The sequence below is a fragment of the Malus sylvestris genome, chromosome 9 (assembly GCF_916048215.2).
Source record: "Malus sylvestris chromosome 9, drMalSylv7.2, whole genome shotgun sequence".
Lineage (NCBI taxonomy): Eukaryota > Viridiplantae > Streptophyta > Magnoliopsida > Rosales > Rosaceae > Malus > Malus sylvestris.
In genome coordinates, this window is record NC_062268.1 from 2,190,334 (window position 1) to 2,209,986 (window position 19,653).

General features: G+C 37.6%; 5 protein-coding genes across 7 annotated transcripts; 4 read left to right on the forward strand and 1 right to left on the reverse strand.

Moving 5' to 3' along the window:
• Nucleotides 1–927: 927 nt before the first annotated feature.
• Nucleotides 928–3,267, reverse strand: LOC126583569 (probable inactive receptor kinase At2g26730). Its single transcript, XM_050247995.1, has 2 exons — nucleotides 1,925–3,267; nucleotides 928–1,594 (listed from the first exon to the last, which is right to left on the reverse strand). The coding sequence occupies exons 1-2, from the start codon at nucleotides 3,186–3,188 to the stop codon at nucleotides 1,014–1,016; spliced, it is 1,845 nt and encodes a 614-aa protein (XP_050103952.1). The 5' UTR covers nucleotides 3,189–3,267; the 3' UTR covers nucleotides 928–1,013.
• Nucleotides 3,268–7,118: 3,851 nt separating this feature from the next.
• LOC126583570 (WAT1-related protein At5g40240-like) lies at nucleotides 7,119–9,404 on the forward strand. Of its 2 annotated transcripts, XM_050247998.1 has the most exons (8): nucleotides 7,119–7,310; nucleotides 7,345–7,582; nucleotides 7,709–7,774; nucleotides 7,904–8,017; nucleotides 8,096–8,336; nucleotides 8,532–8,690; nucleotides 8,781–8,932; nucleotides 9,039–9,404. In XM_050247998.1, exons 2-8 carry the CDS (start codon nucleotides 7,392–7,394, stop codon nucleotides 9,193–9,195), a joined length of 1,080 nt encoding a protein of 359 aa, XP_050103955.1. In that variant the 5' UTR covers nucleotides 7,119–7,310; nucleotides 7,345–7,391; the 3' UTR covers nucleotides 9,196–9,404. The 2 variants fall into 2 exon arrangements, with proteins under 2 accessions (XP_050103955.1, XP_050103954.1); XM_050247997.1 differs by having other exon boundaries at nucleotides 7,119–7,582.
• A 1,520-nt stretch (nucleotides 9,405–10,924) lies between these two features.
• On the forward strand, nucleotides 10,925–12,272 carry LOC126583571 (uncharacterized). The gene is made up of 3 exons (XM_050247999.1): nucleotides 10,925–11,013; nucleotides 11,101–11,810; nucleotides 11,957–12,272. The coding sequence occupies exons 2-3, from the start codon at nucleotides 11,395–11,397 to the stop codon at nucleotides 12,093–12,095; spliced, it is 555 nt and encodes a 184-aa protein (XP_050103956.1). The 5' UTR covers nucleotides 10,925–11,013; nucleotides 11,101–11,394; the 3' UTR covers nucleotides 12,096–12,272.
• Nucleotides 12,273–13,776: 1,504 nt separating this feature from the next.
• LOC126583572 (WAT1-related protein At5g40240-like) lies at nucleotides 13,777–15,971 on the forward strand. Of its 2 annotated transcripts, none has more exons than XM_050248001.1 (7): nucleotides 13,777–14,086; nucleotides 14,211–14,267; nucleotides 14,353–14,466; nucleotides 14,549–14,792; nucleotides 15,174–15,335; nucleotides 15,415–15,566; nucleotides 15,648–15,971. In XM_050248001.1, exons 1-7 carry the CDS (start codon nucleotides 13,899–13,901, stop codon nucleotides 15,802–15,804), a joined length of 1,074 nt encoding a protein of 357 aa, XP_050103958.1. In that variant the 5' UTR covers nucleotides 13,777–13,898; the 3' UTR covers nucleotides 15,805–15,971. The 2 variants fall into 2 exon arrangements, with proteins under 2 accessions (XP_050103958.1, XP_050103957.1); XM_050248000.1 differs by having other exon boundaries at nucleotides 13,778–14,086; nucleotides 14,205–14,267.
• Nucleotides 15,972–16,997: 1,026 nt separating this feature from the next.
• LOC126583573 (WAT1-related protein At5g40230-like) lies at nucleotides 16,998–19,451 on the forward strand. The gene is made up of 7 exons (XM_050248002.1): nucleotides 16,998–17,418; nucleotides 17,502–17,564; nucleotides 17,676–17,789; nucleotides 18,192–18,423; nucleotides 18,759–18,917; nucleotides 19,007–19,158; nucleotides 19,262–19,451. The coding sequence occupies exons 1-7, from the start codon at nucleotides 17,219–17,221 to the stop codon at nucleotides 19,398–19,400; spliced, it is 1,059 nt and encodes a 352-aa protein (XP_050103959.1). The 5' UTR covers nucleotides 16,998–17,218; the 3' UTR covers nucleotides 19,401–19,451.
• Nucleotides 19,452–19,653: the final 202 nt, after the last annotated feature.

Consider the following 19,653-nt stretch of genomic DNA (forward strand, 5'->3'; position numbering starts at 1 on the left):
AAAAAAAATAATAATAATAGGGGATCCAATATAATATTGATAAGATGTTTATAATATGTCAATAATAAAATGCACCAATATGGTATTAATGCAAGTAACTAGTTTCATAGTCTTCAAGAAGAATTTCTACAAATTAATCATAGGCATTAAGCTTAGATTGTTCAACTTATAACACATGGGGAATGATTTTTGCACTCTCTTCTTTCTTCTTGCATTTTTTTTTACCTTAAAATTAAATAAATCAAAAGAAAATTAATGAAGAAAAACAATAGAAAAAGTACTGAAACGACAAGAACCTGAAAATCACCACCTTTAGCCCTGGACTTCCGATGTTGAGTGGGCAATCAGTGGTTGTTGGGTCCTTTCAGAATACATAGACAATCAGTGGTTCGTACAGGATTGCCAATTTTGTTTTGCAATTCATGATTACTAACACAACACTACTTCAAATGGCAATTGGTGGTTCTTAGAATTTCATTGTTTCATATTGTGCATTTTGATGACCTATAGATGCCTCTCAAACAAATCCAGTTTCTAAAGCAGTTTCTAGCAGTTGAACAAAGGTTTGCTTCCCTAACAAGCAAAAGCTAAAGCACACTGCTGCTCTTGTGCCTAAAAGAGATTAGCCTTTCCAATATAATCTAAACTACGGGATTGAAAATTCAAACTTGAGTACAGATAAAAAAGCACACTCCTCTAGTCAACTTTGTCAAGCTATATGCAATCTCGGTCTTTTATATTGCATGAATATTACTTGATCTTGCTTAAGCATCGAAAAAAAATTCTCAATTTCTTTCTTTAAATCTAAATCAATTTGATCCATGTGTGTTTTTTTATTTTTTATTTTCCCAAAGATATTTAAGATATAGCCTAAGGATTAGTTCTAGCTAGCAATTTTGCTGCACGGTTAAAAGAGTAAAATATCACAACAAAACTCAGATCTTAATTGAGACTTAATTACTGCATGGAAATATAGATAAATATGGGCTTAAATTGGAAAAACTATGTCATAATCAAATTAGGCTCATAGATGATTGTGGATCAAAGACTCTAGACCTCTCTTCTTCCTCTATAATGGTGTTGATCATTATGGCAACTTGGTCCATGCTCGGCCTAGCCTCCGCAGAACGGTTCACACACTTTATAGCCACCTGCAGCAGGTTCACCATCCTCTCCTCACTCGCATATTCCGACATTAGGGTTTTGTCAAACACTTCTGCAGTCCATTCCTCTCGAACCACTGAGTGAACCCAAACCGTCAGATCCACGCCGTTATGCTGCACAAGTTTGCCCGTGAGTAGCTGAAGAAGGATCACACCAAACCCGTAAATGTCCCCGTTGAAGGCACTTGAGGAACTGCCGGTCCTAGAAGCCTTGCGCGGTGTTTGGTTGTCTAAATCGTTGATTACCATGAGGCCGTATTCGCTTATGCAGGGCTCCATTTTATTGTTGAGCAAGATGTTGGAAGATTTTAAGTTGCCGTGCGCAATCCCCTCTGCGCGAAGCTCCTCATGCATGAAAGCTAATGCTTCTGCTATGCGGGCAGCAACGGAGAGCCTGCTGCTCCAGTCAAATGCTTGGCCCCTATGGCTTCCTGAATCATACAGTTGTTACTATATGGTAGAATCATTCTACATAAGGAAAACAGAAAACCCGGCTTCGAATCTCGTTTTTTTTTTCTCTAGCAAGTAATATATTGTCATATCACATGTTACATCATTTCGTAACTAACTGTAAAGTTAGTGTAAAACGAAACAATGAGGAAATGATTTCCGTGGAAATCCATTTTAATTTTGTTCCTTAATTTTCTTTTGATATAAAATAAAAATACTAATGTGGACTTGGAGAAAAGAGGCCTATAGAAATCATTTCACAAATAACAAACTATCTATATGTTTTATGAAAATATGCAAAAAGTATTTACCATGGATGAGTCTGAAGAGGCTTCCATTCTCTTGATACTCATACACCAGAAGCTTCTCTTGTTTCGAAGAGTAAAAGGCAAGAGCCGGCAGCACATTGTGGTGCTTGGCCTGGTACAAGCTCTCCATTCTCTGCTTAAAGTCGCTACCTGAAATCGCCCAATCTTTTATCCTTTTAACCACCAGTACCATCCCCTCCTCGAAGATGACCTTGTAGAGACTGCCATACTTGCCTCTCCCAAGCAACTCGGCAGGGGCCCTGAGCAAGTCCTCGAACTTCAGTCCATCCACCGCAGGGCTCGTGAGGACAATAAATGAAGACAAAACCATATTAGTGCTCTGGCTTTCATCATCTGACATTGTGACAGAATAATTGGACTTGCTCAACCCTCCTTTGAACTCACTTGATGCTGCACTAGCTTTGCTCACGCTTTCATCGACTGCCGCAACTTTGTTCGCGGCATCAACCTTTTTATCTTCTTTTTTGTTCTTTGTACATATTTTGAAAATTACGAGCACGATAAAAACCAATGCCAATATAGCATATCCTATGTATAATATCACTTGATTTTTTGAGACACCCTTGGAATTTTTCGAGTTCTCATCCGTTGTCACTGATAACGACGGACACTTGTTTGCCAATGGATCTCCACACAACTCAGAGTTTCCCACGAAGCTGTTTACTTGGACAAAGCCTTTCGTGTTAGGGATTGGTCCTTGGAACTTGTTGTTAGAGACATTGAACTTGTCGAAATGGGAGAAGTCAAAATTCGGAATCAGCCCGGTAAGCTGATTGTTGGAAAAATCGAGCGTTTTGAGGTTGTTCAGTGCAGTAAGGGACTCAGGGAGGGTACCTGAAAGACGGTTATTGCTGACACTGAATTGAGTGAGCTGATTGCAGTGTCCAATCTCACCTGAAATTTGTCCAGCAATGTTGTTGTCATCAAGGGCAAGGGTGGTAAGAGAAGCAGCGAGAGGTTTCGTGTTGCAAAGCAAAGCAGCATCAAACGCGCCGGCGAGATTTTGGCCATTGAGAAAGAGTTTTGTGACAGTAGTGTTGAGAGAATCACAGTCCACATTCTGCCAATGGTCCTTGCAGGGATCAGAGGAAGGATTCCAACCCCACGAGAGGCCGGGTTCAACACCATTAGAAATCTTCGCAAGGAAGATGATGAGTGAGTTCTTGACTTCAACTTCCACAGAATGCGTTCTATGGACGACGAGGTAGAACGAAAAGAAGATTACCAAGACAAGGATTCTATTCATTTTTTTACAAATATCGATCTAGCGTTCGTACGTGTAAAAGGGCTTGCAATAAGTGGGATTGAGGGAGAACAAACTCTCAAGGGTGATGTGGTTTGCCGACTCTATACAATGAGAGCTTGGCGTCTTATTGTTTACCTTGATGTTAGAGACTTAGGAGATAAAGCCATTGGCTAGCTAGGGTTAAGTAGTTATTTGAAAAATATATGGCGCCGGCAGCCTAATGACGGGTGGAAATGTGTTGCCAGCTCCTTTGGAATAATGATTTTGGGTGTGACAAAGTCTTATTTTAATTTGGAATTACTTATTAATGCTTAATTAGTGTAATTTTCGGACAATTGTTAATGTGAATGAGAAATACTCAAAAGAATTAAACTTTACAAGAAAAGTTTAGTAATTTTCACACTCCCGTTTACTCCTTCTGCACTCTTTCTCTTTGTTGGTCACTTAATCTCCTTTGGTTTATTCAATCTAAAGGCTAATAGCAACACATGAAGACAAAAAGCAAGTTCGAAAATACTTTTAAAAAGAATTCTTTATCAACCATGTTAACATTGGTATAATATTAGTTGTTCTTAGAAAGAGAAAAAATTACTTATAACAAGAATGCAGTTGTGACAATATTTCAAGGCAATCTAGCATTATCATATAAGACTTTAAAAATATAAGTCGATGCTTGACTAATTTGACCTATAGTCGCACTGAGGTAAGTTATTTTCCCGTCTAAAGCCATTGGTGAAGTTGATCTTGTCAAAAAGTCACCTTACAATGCTTGAAGATTTTATAATTCAATGGCTGAGACGTATTCATCAAGCGTTGATCTATCCAACAGGGACTGCCATGCAGTACAACTGTACAAAAACAATGCAAAATAATTAGGTCACTATCCTATAGTGCTGACTTGTTTAACTAACAATGATTGTCTATTTTATATTCTTCCGTGGCTTTCATGCTTGTCTCTTAATTAATTACTAGCTCTTGCCTATCTAGGGGGCTCATCGTATCTACTGCAACTTTGGCCTGAGGGAGTATTAAAGTTCACAAAACTCAATCCATAAGACAAATTAATTTAGATGAGCTCAGGCTTGAAGTCGATATTTCTGAAACAGATTCGAATAATTATGTTTACAGCATTTCATTCGGCTCAAATATAAAATAGACAATCTGATGATGCCAAACTTTGACACTTCCTATCTCATTGCGCACCTATCATCGAGTGTTTTACTCGATCGTGTGTCTATGTCTTTTATCCCATGACATGACGAGAGATAATAAATATGTGTGATGTGACATGTATTTATACCCAGGGCCGCACAAAATTTTCTTGGTAACTCCAAGTGGTCGAATTTTTACAAATTCTTTACTTAATAACAAAGCCGAAACTGTATATCCGAATCATTTTATACTAACTTAATATATCGTACTGTTTGTTTTCAAGATCCAATTTACCAGCATATGTAAATAGCATATGGGGAGATGCAAGTTATCATCACCACGAAGCAGCCTGTTCGACTTTGATATCCTCATCACTGATCTCTACATCATCAAATCCTGCATCGCATAAAGTTAATTAAGAGATCACTAATTCATCCCATACGTTTAGTTTTATATGAAACAAATTTCAGCTACAATTGATTGTAATAGTACATGGACCAAGTTGCTAAGGCAGTATACCTTTTTTTTGCACTCAAGTTCGAATCTCCATATAATTTAGATTAGGATATCATTCCGTAACAGAAAAATGCATGGGACCAGAAAAGTTTCCTCAAGCCAATACCTCTCAAGAACTACAACACCAAATCGAGATAATTTGATTTGAAAGAGTGAAAATTAATAGTCTAGGCTGCAATAAGAAGAAGAAGCAAACCTAACCTTCGAGTTCCTGTTACTGATTTCAGTAACTTAAGAGCTTTCATCTATCCATACACCCGTTTTTAGCCTCAGTTTTTGGTTTGCACATTCAAGCGTTGAATAAGGCCTTAGAACGGCTTTCCTCTATTCGGGATCGAAATCCTAATGGTTGATCCTCCGGGAATAGTTGCAGCAGCTAGATATGATCCAAGTTGCTTGCACATCATCGAGTAACTTAGACACACAAATTCATAACCACATCACTAAGCTTCAAGAGCCCCGTGAAAGTTTGCCAGCATGTTTCTAGGACAAGGCAATATCTGCAGAAGTTTTTGTATCAAATTCAAATACACAATAAAACATTTTGTACGTGAAAGTTTATATAGTTACCAAATATTGTACTCTCCAAGATTGATTGATTGATGACATCCAGGCATACAGAACCAAAATTTTCAAATTAAAAACGCGATCCCGATCGACTTAAAACAACTGACCTAGGTGCAGTACACTGACAGATTTCGTAACAGACAACACAAGAATTCGAACATTCGCCTAGAAATATCAGCAAGATAAAAGGAAAAGGTCAGGAACCTACTCTTTGAACATTCGCCTACAAATATCAGCAAGAAGAAGGAAAGGGTCAGGAACCTACTCTTTTCTTTGTCTATTTGCAAACGTGCATACTGTTGGAAGGTAAGTTGTACATTGACAGGTTTCATTATAAGGAAAACTAATGAAAATGGCTTGAAAACTTTGAGTTTTAATGATAAGGACAAAATAAAGGGTAAAGTGAATAGTACCAGGATTGACTTTTTAGCGTAAAAATGTGGTTTTTTGTTAAAGTGAATAGTACCAGGTGCTTTTTATTATATTGTTCAACTGTCTTCAATAAAAAAACATATTTTTTTTAAGAAACATGTGTAAAGCTGCTTTTGCTTTTAGCTGCTTTTGACCCTCAATTTAAAAAAAAAAAAAAAAAAATTAAGATCCCAACTTTTTTTTAGAAGTTGCTTTTAAAAAAAAATTAGTATCTCCAAACTAGCCCTAATCTCGTCTCATTTCTATTTTTCTCCTTCCCAGTCTCTATCTTCTTAGTGGACATTTGCCGTCTAGATCCGAATCCGGTGGTTTGGGGATGTGGTTCTGCGACTGGGGTTTTTGGGTGGGTCCTGTAAGTTGGAGTGGTTGGGCTTTTAGAAGGTGGTCCTGGGGTTAACCTATTTTGGGGAGGGGGGTGTTGTGGGTTGTGGCGTTGGATGGCTTCTCCAACAAAAAATAAATCAACTTTTAATTTATTTTCAGTTTTTATTTATTCTAATTTATAAAAAAAAATAGTTGAAATCGATTCAAGGACTTTTAAAGAATATTGATCGGTGGGAAAACAGGTTTTTTTATTTTTTTTATTTTTTAATATTTTAACTTTTGAGTTGAGAATATAACCTCGGTGACAAAATAAAGTTGTGGGTTGCTCTAACAATTCTAATTTAAGAAGAATGTAGTCATTGGCACTAAGGAACGGGTGTCAAGAGATGTTAACCCACATGGCAGACAACATGGGTCACACATCATGTGATGAAGTGTCCATGCCTTGTTTTAATATAGATGTGGAAGGATAATATCTTCAGGGTAATGCTCTCAGCATATACTTTTTTACTTCTCACGTTATTTTTAATTTTTAACTAAAATGAATTGGAAAAATTAATGGACAAAAATTAACAAAAATGTATGAGAAGTAAAAAATAATGTATGAATCTATCGGAGTTGCAATCATTTTAGTGGAAGAATTTTCAAATCAAAATCATTGACAATTAATTAACTAATACCTTCCACGTTAGTTAAGGTGAGTGTGATATTTATATAGAAATAAGCCACCATGAATTTATTGTTATAGTAGTGTAAGTTTAGTACGAACGAGGTTTATATATAAATTTTAAGGAGAGACCCATTTACTTTTTGTTTTTCTCTATTTTATGATTGGACAAAAAAATAAGAATCACTCTTAGAACACTTAATTGAAGGAGTTGATTCTCATATTAGTCTACTGTGAAACGCTAAAGAGCAAATTCATTCAATTTGTGGGCGGGTTTTGTGAGTTTATTCTTGTCCTCGGCAGTAGGCACAAATCTTAAATTAATCCAGAATTTGGTTCATTTGTCAGGCGGAAATCCTCATCGTTCCTTCTTTTAGTATAATAATCATTATCCACAAACAATGACAAGATTGATTTTTAATATGCCTGTTTTGTACGCTTCTCTGTCAGTACTTAAGAGTTTTGTAGAGAGAGAGAGAGAGAGAGAGAGAGAGAGAGAGAGAGAGAGAGAGAGATAGAGAGAGATAGAGAGAGCAGAAGAGAGCATGGATATGCAGGTAGGTTGCAGGTGGGGTGTTTTGTTACCTGTTGTAGCTATGGTGACGGTGGAGTTCACAGACGTCGGCGTAACGACTGTAAGCAAAGCAGCGATGTCAAGAGGAATGAGCAGTTATGTTTTTGTTGTTTACTCTAACGCCCTCGCTGCCATCTTTCTCCTTCCTTGCTTCATTTTACAGTAATAATTCTCTTCTCAGTTCTCACAGCCATTCATTTCATATCTTCTCTGCAGCTCATCAGTGATTACTTTTACCTTAAGGTAAAACAATGACATTTCTTCCGTTTACTCTCTCTGTCTCTGCAGAAAGAAGCCGGCCACTTCTCTTCCTCTTTCGCTCCTTTGCGGACTCTTCCTCCTTGGCCTAATTGGGTAAGAATATTGTGTCATTTTGTTTTGTTTGCTTAATTATAATCTGTGTAATGAATGTTCTCATCGCTAGATCAATTCCGTACTGCTATCAAAATCTTATGTGACAAGTGACAACGTAGATTGTTGCAGGAGTTCGAGCTTGATATTAGCATATAATGGCATCAACTACAGCTCACCAACAGTTTCATCAGCAATGGGAAACCTCATACCAATTTTTACCTTCGCACTGGCAGTCATTTTTAGGTAGGAACCCTTTCTTTACTTTCTTATGCACACATCGCGTGTTTGCATTTTCTTATAACTTCTTTCAAAACTATATAGGATTGAAAAGCCGAATTTAAGGAAATCAAGCACTCGAGCCAAATTGTTGGGCACTATTGTATCGGTATCTGGTGCTTTCATAGTGATCCTTTATAAGGGCTCGGCAATCTTAAAGTTCCAGGGTTTATCACCACCAAACTTTTCTTACCAGCACTTCGTGTCGCAGCGGACAAATTGGGTCTTTGGGGGTTTTCTCCTTGCTCTGTCTTGTCTTTTGGCTGCAATATGGAACATTGTGCAGGTACCCTGCAATCCGAGAGATTCTACCTTGTAATCGGGGGATATATCCTCAGGTCAAATGATGAGCAAGACACTCACATGGCATATTTCCCCGATTACATCCAATTTTTTCTTCTGCAATCCAATTAATATATTCATTACATTATCATGGAAAGTTCACTTAGAAACTGAGTTTTCAGTTTTCCCCATCTCTCAGGCACCCATTGTAAACAACTTTCCATCAAAGGAGACCATAGTATTCTTCTACATCTTTTTCGTCACAATCCAAACTACAATATATTCCCTAATTGTGGAAAGGAATCCAAATTCTTGGGTATTAAGGCCCGACATCGAGATGATCGCCATTGTCTGCTCCGTAAGAACAACTATAAATCTTAATTTGATTGTGATGGAACTTGTTTCACGGTGATTATGAATTGATATGTTCTGATTTACATTATTTTAGGCTATGTTTGGGAGTGTCTTTCGTACCGCTGTTCATGTTTGGTGCTTGCAGCAAAACGGGCCAATCTTTGTAACCATGTTCAGGCCGTTGGGAGTTGCCATTGCAGCTGCCATGGTGGTCATCTTCCTCGGCGAGTCACTTCACCTTGGCAGGTTTTATTTATATCTCATTCATTAAATTCAACTCAACATTCCCAGACTAAGCATTTGCATGATTAATCGAATGACCTATACATGTTAATATCTATGTCTATGGCAGTGTAATTGGATCAATCATTATTGCTATTGGATTTTATGCTATGATATGGGGACAAATCAAAGAGCATAAAATCGCCATGGAGAATGAAGTCCACAGCTCGGCATCAGCCACCCAACAGGCTCCACTTTTGCCGTGCAGAGTGGCGGAAGATCAATGACAAGGAAACTTGCAAAAATTTGTTCATGAATAGGATGAGATAGAGGTCCCTTCGGGGATATCCAATAAAATTAGAACGATACAGAGGATATGATGAGAAAGAAATGAGTCAAATTTATTTAGAGGTAAAATGGGATTTAAACTTGTAAAAGGTGTTAGGTGGATACAAGAAGAGTGCTGATATATCGATCCCAATGTTTTATCTTTCCATCTATCCTATATTTCGACCCACCATAAAAAGTTAAAAAAAAAAAAAACCATACTATTTTCTCACCCACCGTTATTCCTAAAGCACCCTTACCCCAACACCCTGCTCATTGGCCTCTTATTCCGATCATTTTTGGCCGCTTAAAGCCCATATCCTATCATATGCTTGATTTCCTTCTCCTGTAACATGTTCTTCATTCTATTTTCAATTCTTTGAATAATATTACCAAATATGATGGATGTTGGCTTTCATTGCTGCATTCATCGATATAAATAATTAGTTTGAGTTACAAGAGTCCTACTGGGATATTGAGTTCCCATAATCCCATCTATACCGAATACACAAGATTACAATTATCACATCCTTTGACAGATTACAATATACTTCTAATCAACATGGGACTCTTGTTTAACAATTTTGAAACAAAATAGAAAGAAAAATGCGGAGCTCGTCAGTCACTTGATACAATCATACACATACGCTGCACTTCCATTGCAATTTGCACGCTCTGCCTGCGCCTGGCTAGTGGGTTTGGCAGTGACATCTCAATCTGCAATAATCACCTTCCCTCCAAATGCCTCATCCCCTTCCTATCTCTCCTAGCCATTCACTGACACAAAGTAACAGAAACATGACCCTCACTTGTATCGCCTGTCCACGAGATCCAATCAGTCTCATAACCTTGATCAAAATAGCATGCTTAAGTTGTCCATTCTGGAGGTTGAAGTTTCAGAAAAGATTGAGAGGGCTCGGAGGAGACAATAAAACGGTGATGTGAGGGGTGTGCTAAATCGCTAGGGACAAGGGAACAACACTTTCTTTTTTATTGTTCTTATGTGTAATTTTATGAGAGGATAAATTAGTCATTAAAACTTTAATAAAAAGTGGAGTGGGAAGATAATTGAGGTGGATGTGGTAACACTCTTTAAGAATTAGTGCGGACTTTAATTTGTATGTTGAATCAGTCCTCCACTTGCTTCATTTTGTCTTGGGGAATCATCACAATTGGTTTTGTAGGAAAGAGACACCAATTTGATTAATTATTATCATGCCACAAAAGGAGACAATTTTTTTTAATATTTGTTACCAATAAGTTAGCCTTTCCCTTTCCTCTCTGGTCATCCATATATCATATAAAAGTGTCATCCTGGAAAATATGCCTGCTTTTTATGGGGGAAGGAATCCTTGCCGGATCCTTTTCCTAGGGATCTTAAGATCCTGTTATCGTGACCGTTCATCATATATTATGTGGTCAGAAATCATCTCAAAATTTAAAGTTTAAAATTAAATATAAATAGTATTTAACGAAAATTAATCGCACGATATACGATAAACGATCACAATCACGAGATCCTTAGAATCTTTAAGAAAATGATCTTGTGAGGATCCTTTTCCCTTTCTATGTATCTTGTTTTACTTTGTGATTAGTTAGGGGGGAGAGAGAGAGAGAGAGAGAGAGAGAGAGAGATGCAGATGGAGATAGGTTGTACTTGTATGTGGATATTTTTTTAAGGATGCTTGCGACAGCACCGAAGTGGGAGTTTACTGGTAGAGGTTCCATGAGTTGTTGTTCTACAATTTGGCACAATAATCTAACTCTGATGGCCAATGGTGTTTTCTCCCCTTTCATGAGTGGTTTGACTAAAGTAATTTTCACTTGTACTTTATCTGGACATATGATTGTTACTATGACATCAGTTTGTCTCATTGTCTCCCATTGCAACACATGTGTTACTAGAACCATTACCAAACTTTTGGAAAAATCTGCCAACTTGAAATGGCCTACAGATGGACATTTTAGACAAGAAGAGGAAGTGTTTGCAGTTCTTATCCGTGGACACATACCCAATCCTCTCCAAATCATGGCAGAGTCACTTTCTCTTAATTTTCAGAAGTTGATTTCTATGGTTTTTTTCTCTAGCAGTGGCTACTGAGCAGATTGGTTGCTCTTCTTTTTCTCCTAATCTTGTTGAGATTGAGAACTTCTATTGGATGATCATTCTTCCAAAGTTGCGGTCTCCGTATGCGACTGAGCATCCTACGCTCATCGATAATGCATTGAAAATTTTAATAGCAATCTGGAATGCTACACTAGAAACTATGATATTACAGTTTTCTCTAACTTTGCCTCAGTTCCTGAGTACGAAGTCAACAGTTGTGCATTCATTTGCTATCAATTACCTTGACCAGTCACAAAAAAGCAAGCACAATATTCTCCTGGAGCAATTTGGTGCAAGAAAGGCTAGTTTAGACCGTGCTTACTTTAATTTTCGGGACAATGGGATTACTGCTCTTCTCCAATTCAATCTGGCAATATCTTTTCTCCAATCCATGTTCAAGCCCTCGGGAGTTGCCATTGCAGCATTCATGGTGGTCATCTTCCTAGGCAACGCGCTTTACTTTGGCAGGTACGCAACAGTTTCTCTTAATATCTACATCATTAGATTCAATCCGAAACTTTCTGATAGATGCACTATCCATTTGCATTGTTGATGAAAAGAAATGTATTAGTCAAGTACATTGGAAACTTTGTTGAAATTTATGTTTGTGGCAGTGTGATTGGATCTATGATCACTGCAATTGCATTTTATGCTATAATTTGGGGGAAGAGCAAAGAAAAGAGCATTCTTGTGGAGAAGGAAGTCCACAGCTTGGCACAATCCACCCAAAAACCCCTCTTTTGCATTGCTTAAACAACATTTCGTTCACTGAGGAACCAAAAGTTTCAAAGGAACATTTTTCTCATTCACTTGTATTTAATTTTGTTTTTTCTTCACTTGGTGTATTTTGGGAAACAAGAATGTATGATGAATTTTTATAAACGAGCTCTATTAAATGAGAGAAATTTGGGTATGATAACTTGATTCAAAGAGTAAGATCATGTGCATTGAGAGTTGTACTTATGAGAGGTCGGATGATATACAAGGACTAGGTGGAATAGGTTCATTGTTGTTGTGCCGTTCCAGATCACTAATACACGGCCATTTGAAGCAAGTCTTACACTCAAGATGCCAAAATGGTAGAGAAGTCATTCTACTAAAAATTCTCTCCAAATACAAGGGAACTTGTTCTTTTATGAGAAATGCATGATCAATCAACTGGTCGGACAACCTTAGTAAAATTTCTCTCGTATTAATGGCGAGGGAAGGATACACATGTTGTCCTGCTACCTCAAGGTCCTGAGCAGGTGGGTGATGCCGGCCATTGACAAATAATGCAAAGGCTGCATCAGCAGGTCAACTTTAATAGTTTGGCTTCTTGCTAGTTGGTTTCTGTGCCACTGTGGATAATTATGTAGTGTTGGAGAAATTTTTAATTATGACAAGAATACAAATAGTACATCACATGTTTTAATAAAAGTGATAGGAAATTTTATTTTTTAAGTTATTAATTTTTTAGCACACATATCCTACCATTTGTATAATGACACGTGATGTACCACCCCGTATACCGATCACACTGAAAAATCTCTCGCAGCCTTGCAGCATATTAATAAGCCGACCTGTTGTTAAACAGTGGATGTCCACTCAAAGAATTAAATCATGGGCAAGTTGCCCTTCCATTGTCTACTGAAACTTGCTGCACACTACTCCTATTTTATATATAAATACAAACCCCACACAACATCAAAGTGATAAGTTCACGGAAGAGATTGTGAAAGAAAGAGAGAGAGACAAAAGAGAGGAAGAGGAGAGGAGAGAATAATAAGAGTTATATTTGTACTTCTATTATTTCAAATTATAATGAAAGCACTACTACTATCCCGATGATGTACTCTAGCTACACTGACTGTAAAGGAACATCGTAAATATTGTGTCTTGTTTTATTTATTCGATTGCACACACCGTTGATTTTACAATACCGATGGATAAGTAGTCAACATTATTTTATTTTTAGAAAATTAAAAATCCTTGGTCATTTTCCCAGTTGTAAGTTAAAAAATTAAGGCTTGAAGCATGCCGTTTTGAGTAGAGGCAGCAACTTCACGGTCAATGAGGGCAAGTTGAGGTATGAAATGTCCATGTTAATGCACGTCATTAGCAGTACTTTTCAAAATTAACTTGTTCTGTTAGATCTCCAAAATTGGTTAGAACAATGTGTTTTCTCAATGCACTCAAGTATGAGTCATTTTTTCTTAATTTAGATCAATTTAGTATAGATTGACTATCGCTTGTATAAAAAAAATATAAAATAAAAAAAAGACATTTTTTTATTAAATATTTTTCTGTCTGAACCTCTTATTCTTGGATTCTTCATGCCGCATATGCTTGCATTTGATACTTGTAATGACTTTTGTTGTATGTAAAACAATGAACTTGTACTGTATTTAATAACTTCATTATACAGATGCTGACTGGTTGGTATAATATATATATTGCTCTTAAGGTGACAGAGGAAAGAGGCACTGCAAATTCTGCTCTCCTTGCCACTTTTTCTTCACAAGAAGAAGAACAAGGAGCATTCTTATTTCTGCAACCGCGAAAAGAGAGTAAGAGATGGTGTGGCAACAGCGCATATGGGGGGCCGTGCCCTTCACTGCCATGGTAATCGTTGAGTGTGCAGAAGTTGGCGTATCAACAATAAGCAAGGTTGCCATGGCGGAAGGGATGAGCCACTTTGTCTTCATTGTCTACTACAATGCTCTTGGTACCCTCTTGCTTCTCCCCTTCTTCATCTTCCGAAGGTGTGATTATCTTTTTCTTAATAATTTTATTTGTATTTTGTTGTTGGGGGAGTATTGACTTCAATGTAACGATGCCCGCTACTATTTAAAAGTACATATAATTTCATTTTTCCTGCAGAAACAGGCGAGCACCCTTGACTTTCAGGCTCCTTTGCCAATTCTTTCTCCTCGGCCTAATAGGGTAATTCTAGCTGCTTTCACTTGATCAAATTTGTATTGAAATAATTGATATAGACATAAAAATGATGAAGAAAACTGTACTGCAGGAGCTCAGGGAAAATTCTGTTTTTCGCCGGTGTCAAAAACAGTTCGGCTATTCTTGCGGCAGCAATGGCGAATCTTACCCCAATTTTCACTTTCCTTCTTGCCATAATTTTCAGGTGGGAATATCTTTTAAGTTCATAAATTGTGTGTGCTTCTATGACGGTTTGTGTATTTGGCTAATAAGGACTTCGACTTTAGGATGGAAAAGTTAGACTTGAGAAAAGCAACCGGTTATGCCAAATCCTTGGGCGCCATTATAGCAGTGGGAGGAGCATTGATAGTGACCCTCTACGACGGCCCTGCTCTTTTGAATTCTTCCTGGTCTTCCCGCTTGAATCACTCGACTCATAGATCTGTCGTCTCACAGTCATCAACCTGGATCTTTGGAGGTATGCTACTTGCAATCCAATGCCTCGTAGCTTCGACATGGAACATCGCTCAGGTAAAATATAATCCCACAACTCACCTTCTACTTTGGTGCACTAGAAATTGGGAATATTTTGGTTTACCCTGTCTTATGTGTTGCTCAAGCAAAACTTCGCTCGAGATGGGATTTTCTAGTGACGTGTAAATGGTTTTTGTGATGTAGTTTGGAGGTTTTCTTTAGCACTTATTTCTTAAGAGGAAATTTCAAATTGGTAAAGTTGTTTTGAAATCGATTGATGATCCCTCTTTTACCTCGATCATCCCTCGTTTGATGCACGCCTTAATACTTATTTACAGCACGCAACAGATACATTCTCACGCTATAAAAAGTCACTTTTGGTATCGAACGTGGCATGAACTTGTACTTGTTTTTGGTTAAATGAACTTGTACTTTCAGGCAGCCACTGTGAAGGATTACCCGGAAGAAATGACCATAGTCTTCTTCTACACCATGTTTCTGACAATTCAATGCACAGTTATCTCTCTAATTGTGGAAAGGAATAATCTGAGTGCATGGAAAATGGAGCTTCCCATTGAGATAATCGCCATTTTGTACGCGGTGAGAAGAACAAAAAAACTTGTTCTCTGTTAAGCATAGTGTTTATTAAGGAATTTTAATATGATCTCATCGTTTATAGGCAATCTGTGTGAGTGTGTTTCGCATCAGTGTTCATGTCTGGTGCTTGCACAAGAAGGGGCCTGTTTATGTTGCCATGTTTAAGCCCTTAGGAATCGCCATTGCGGCGGTCGTGGTGGTTGTTTTCCTTGGCAACACCTTTTATCTTGGCAGGTATGCTCAGGCACACAAACAAACTTTTGCATTTAAATGCTCTTCATCATGTTTATATAAGTGGATTTATTTCTTGTGCAGTTTGATTGGATCTATTGTGATCTCGCTGGGATTTTATACCGTGACATATGCACAACTAAAGGAGAAAGTGATAGACGTTGATAATTCAGTTCAACGATCAGAACCGTCAACCCAAACGACTCCGCTGTTGCGAAGCAGTATCAGTAATGATGTATGAAAGGCTAATACCCGGAAATTGGAGTTTCAGAAGAGAAAGTTAGAAGAATGTGTAATAGGTAATGCCAAGATTTTATTGGCATAAAATGTGAGGCATGCCAAATTCGGATTTGTATTGTAACATTTATTCGAAATTTCGTTTAAATTTTGTAAACAAAAAACTCTCCCACCCATAACTCCTGCCAACCTTTCGTTCTTTCCACACAACGACAACAGTCACGACTCACTCACTCCCTTCAAACCTTCGTAAACAAACTCCATCCTCTTTCACATTGATAGAAATTTTAAAAGAATGGACGACCAATCTTCGTTTGAGAGATGCATTTGGTCCAATATCTTAGTAGATAAAATGTTGAATTTCTACTCATGCATATCCAAATCGAAACTCCCCCCCCCCCTCCCTTCTTATATTATTGAAATAGTTTCAAACTTTTTTCCTCCCCTTAATAATAAAAAGACTTCTTAGTCAAAATGGTTTCTGATATTGTCATAAGTCCTCATTTTGGTCTCTAAGATTGTCTATCGTTTCAAATTGCATGACCGTTTTGGATAAAAAAAATCGTATCGAAGATCTGGAAGAGGTATGGTACCGTTTTTTTTTTTTTGTTTTTTTTTTGTTTACATCTTTTCGCTTGTTTAAAATCTTTTGTCAAAATGTTACCTTTACCATATATTTGTATTATCTCTCTAATACAAATGATAGTACAAATATGTAGTAAGTGTACCATTACTCAAAATCTTGAGTTCACGTTTTTTTTTTTGGAAATTGGCACAACAGCACCTAACACATAAGAGCAACTCCAGCGTATCAAAGGCCCCCTAGGGCAACTTATTATTGAATCCCCCTAGTGAAGCATTTCTACCCCTAAATTGAATAGCCATGGAAATAGGTAATAAAATATTAGTATTTTTTATTTTATAAAATAATAAAAAAATAATTTTATTTGTAATTTCGGATATGATTTTTAATCTGTCTTGTTGTACCACGTGTTATTAAATAAGAAATTACAACCCAAAATATTTGAGAAAATATAAAATTGTGGTGTAAGTTGGAAGATAATGATAACATACATATAGAAAAACTAATTTTTTTTATTTTATTCTTTTTTATTAATTTTTTGCATTTTTTTATTAATTTTATAACATGGCTGATATCATGGCTAGCCCTCAGGCTTTCGGGCTGTGGATTTTCGCCTGGTCTGTCCACCGAGCCTCCTCCGAGCCCAATCACCCGCATGGGCTGGAGCAAAGAGAGAGGCTATTGGGTTTTTTGGGTTGCCTGTCCCCCGGGTTATACCCTCCGGTGGAGTTGCTCTAAGGGATAGGAAATGTTGGGTTGTTTCCAACCGATCATCAAGAAGGTCTACTTATAAGGAAGTTCTAGTGGAGCAAAACAAAATCATTCTAAGAGAGAGATGGGATGGAGGAGGTGGTTTCAGAAGGATGTTCTGCCGTTCACGGCCATGGTTACGGTGGAGTGCACAAACGTGGGATTAAACGTCCTATTCAAAGCAGCAACCTTAAAAGGTCTAAGCTACTATGTTTTCATCGTCTACTCCAACCTAGTTGCCACTCTTGTCCTCCTCCCCCTGCTTTTCCTGTTTCCAAATCCCAGGTAATAACAGCATCCATCTCTTCACTGCATACCAGATTTACCAGGCTCCGATAATTCGAGTCTTCGTTTCGAATTCGATGCAGAACAGGCATTCCTTCTTTCAACCTCTCTCTCCTCCTCAAAGTTTTCCTCCTCGGACTGATCGGGTATTAATATGTAATTCTGCACATGAAAAGCTATGGTGGTTTTTTATTAATTTTGTGTTTAATTAAGAAATTTAAGCTGGTTATTATGTTTGACTTTGATCAATTAAGCAGGTTTTTGGCTGACTTATGTGGATATATAGGCATAAATTACAGTTCACCAACTCTTGATTCAGCTATGAGCAACCTCACACCGGCGTTTACCTTCATACTCGCCGTCTTCTTCAGGTTCCATTTTATCTCTTCCCCCTGTTCTATGTACAAGTTGAACATACATTACGATCTTTGCTTGACTCTTTACTCGTAAGATGTTACTTCTCCATACATGCAAATCATAGTTTGACATGCATGCAGAGTAATTTATTAAGATTATAGAAGAAAACAAGAAATGTACGTATCAAATTGTGATTTTTCTGCAAGTTGAAGCGGCTTACAAATATCTTCACCAGTGGTTGTACAATGGACAATATACCTCCTATTTGAATGATTAAAACACAAAAAAAAAATATTATGCTCCTTGAAATTGCTTGTGAGGTATAAAGCTATGTGATATGATGGTGCTGTCTAATATGATATGATTGGATGGATTTATTGTACTTTTGTGTATGTCAACTTCTTCTTTAATTTTAGGATGGAAAGTTTAGCTCTGAGAAGTTACAGCACCCAAGCTAAAATCATGGGCACTTTAGTATCAATATCAGGGGCATTGGTAGTGGTTCTTTACAAGGGCCCTACGATTTTATCCACTCCATCAGATCCTAATCCATCTCCAATGTTCGGCACACCACCAACAAATTGGGTAATTGGAGGCCTTCTATGTGCTCTTCAGTTCCTTCTCAACTCAACTTGGTATATACTTCAGGTATATACATATATATGTACAATTGGAGGCCTACTATGTGGCCTCGTATTGACTGTTTCGTGACCATGTATGGACCATGTAGCACACTTATATTGTGGAGCCAAAAAAAAGGAAAACAACACTAAACTCTAAACAGTCACTATATATATATGGTCGACGCCTCGTTACAAAACGGTCAATGCCGATGGCAATATCTCATCCTGCTCCATTAATTTACTCACTTAATGCTTTAATGTTTAGTTATGCTCGCCTAATCTTTTAATGCCTCACTATCGTTGTTTAGAAACAAAGGTGAATAGAAAATTTAGCCTTGATCATTCTGCTGCATGTTACAGACCCATGTCATGAAGGCATATCCAGCTGAGATAGTTTTAGTCTTCTTATACAACTTGTGTGGGACAATTATATCAGCACCAGTATGTTTTATAGCAGAAACAAACTTGAGTGCCTGGAGGCTAAGGCCTGATATTGCATTGGTCGCCATTATTTACTCGGTACGTGAGTGAGGACTGTCAGATTCATAGAGCTACTGTGCTACTTCAGGAAATGTATAACTCTCAGAACTTTTTCTCCTTTTCTATAGGGATGCCTTGGTTCTTCCTTCGGTTCGCTTGTTCACACTTGGGCCCTGCACTTGAAGGGGCCTGTCTATATATCTATCTTCAAGCCGTTGTCTATAGCCATTGCTGCTGCTTTGAGTGTCATTTTCCTTGGTGATGCTCTCTCTCTCGGCAGGTACTCTCTCTCTCTCTCTCTCTCTCTCTCGGAAGGAGTGCAAGATGACTTTTTTCGGAGTTACAATAACAACTATTGCCCTATGATCTTCCTAATTTTGCAGTGTTGTTGGAGCTATTATTCTGTCCGTGGGGTTTTATGCTGTAATATGGGGTAAATCGAAGGAAGAACAAATGAAACCATTGCCTATTGGTATGGGAAAGGCCCCCCTGTTGGAAAGCTACAAAGTTGAAAATATGTAAAATCATGTGTACAATGAACATTTAGCTGATTAAAAATTGTTATCACCACTAGCACTACGGTCTATTGATATTTTTTTTCTACTTAGTAAGTGGAAGGTTCGGAGTTTGAGTCAGTTTGACTCTCATAAATTGCGAGTTTAAATATAACTATGACTTATATAGCTTTACCCAAATTGCCACCCCTAACATAATAAAACTATGTATTAAGAATCAATAAATGGTAAAACAACTTTCAAGCTTATTCAATTTCTTT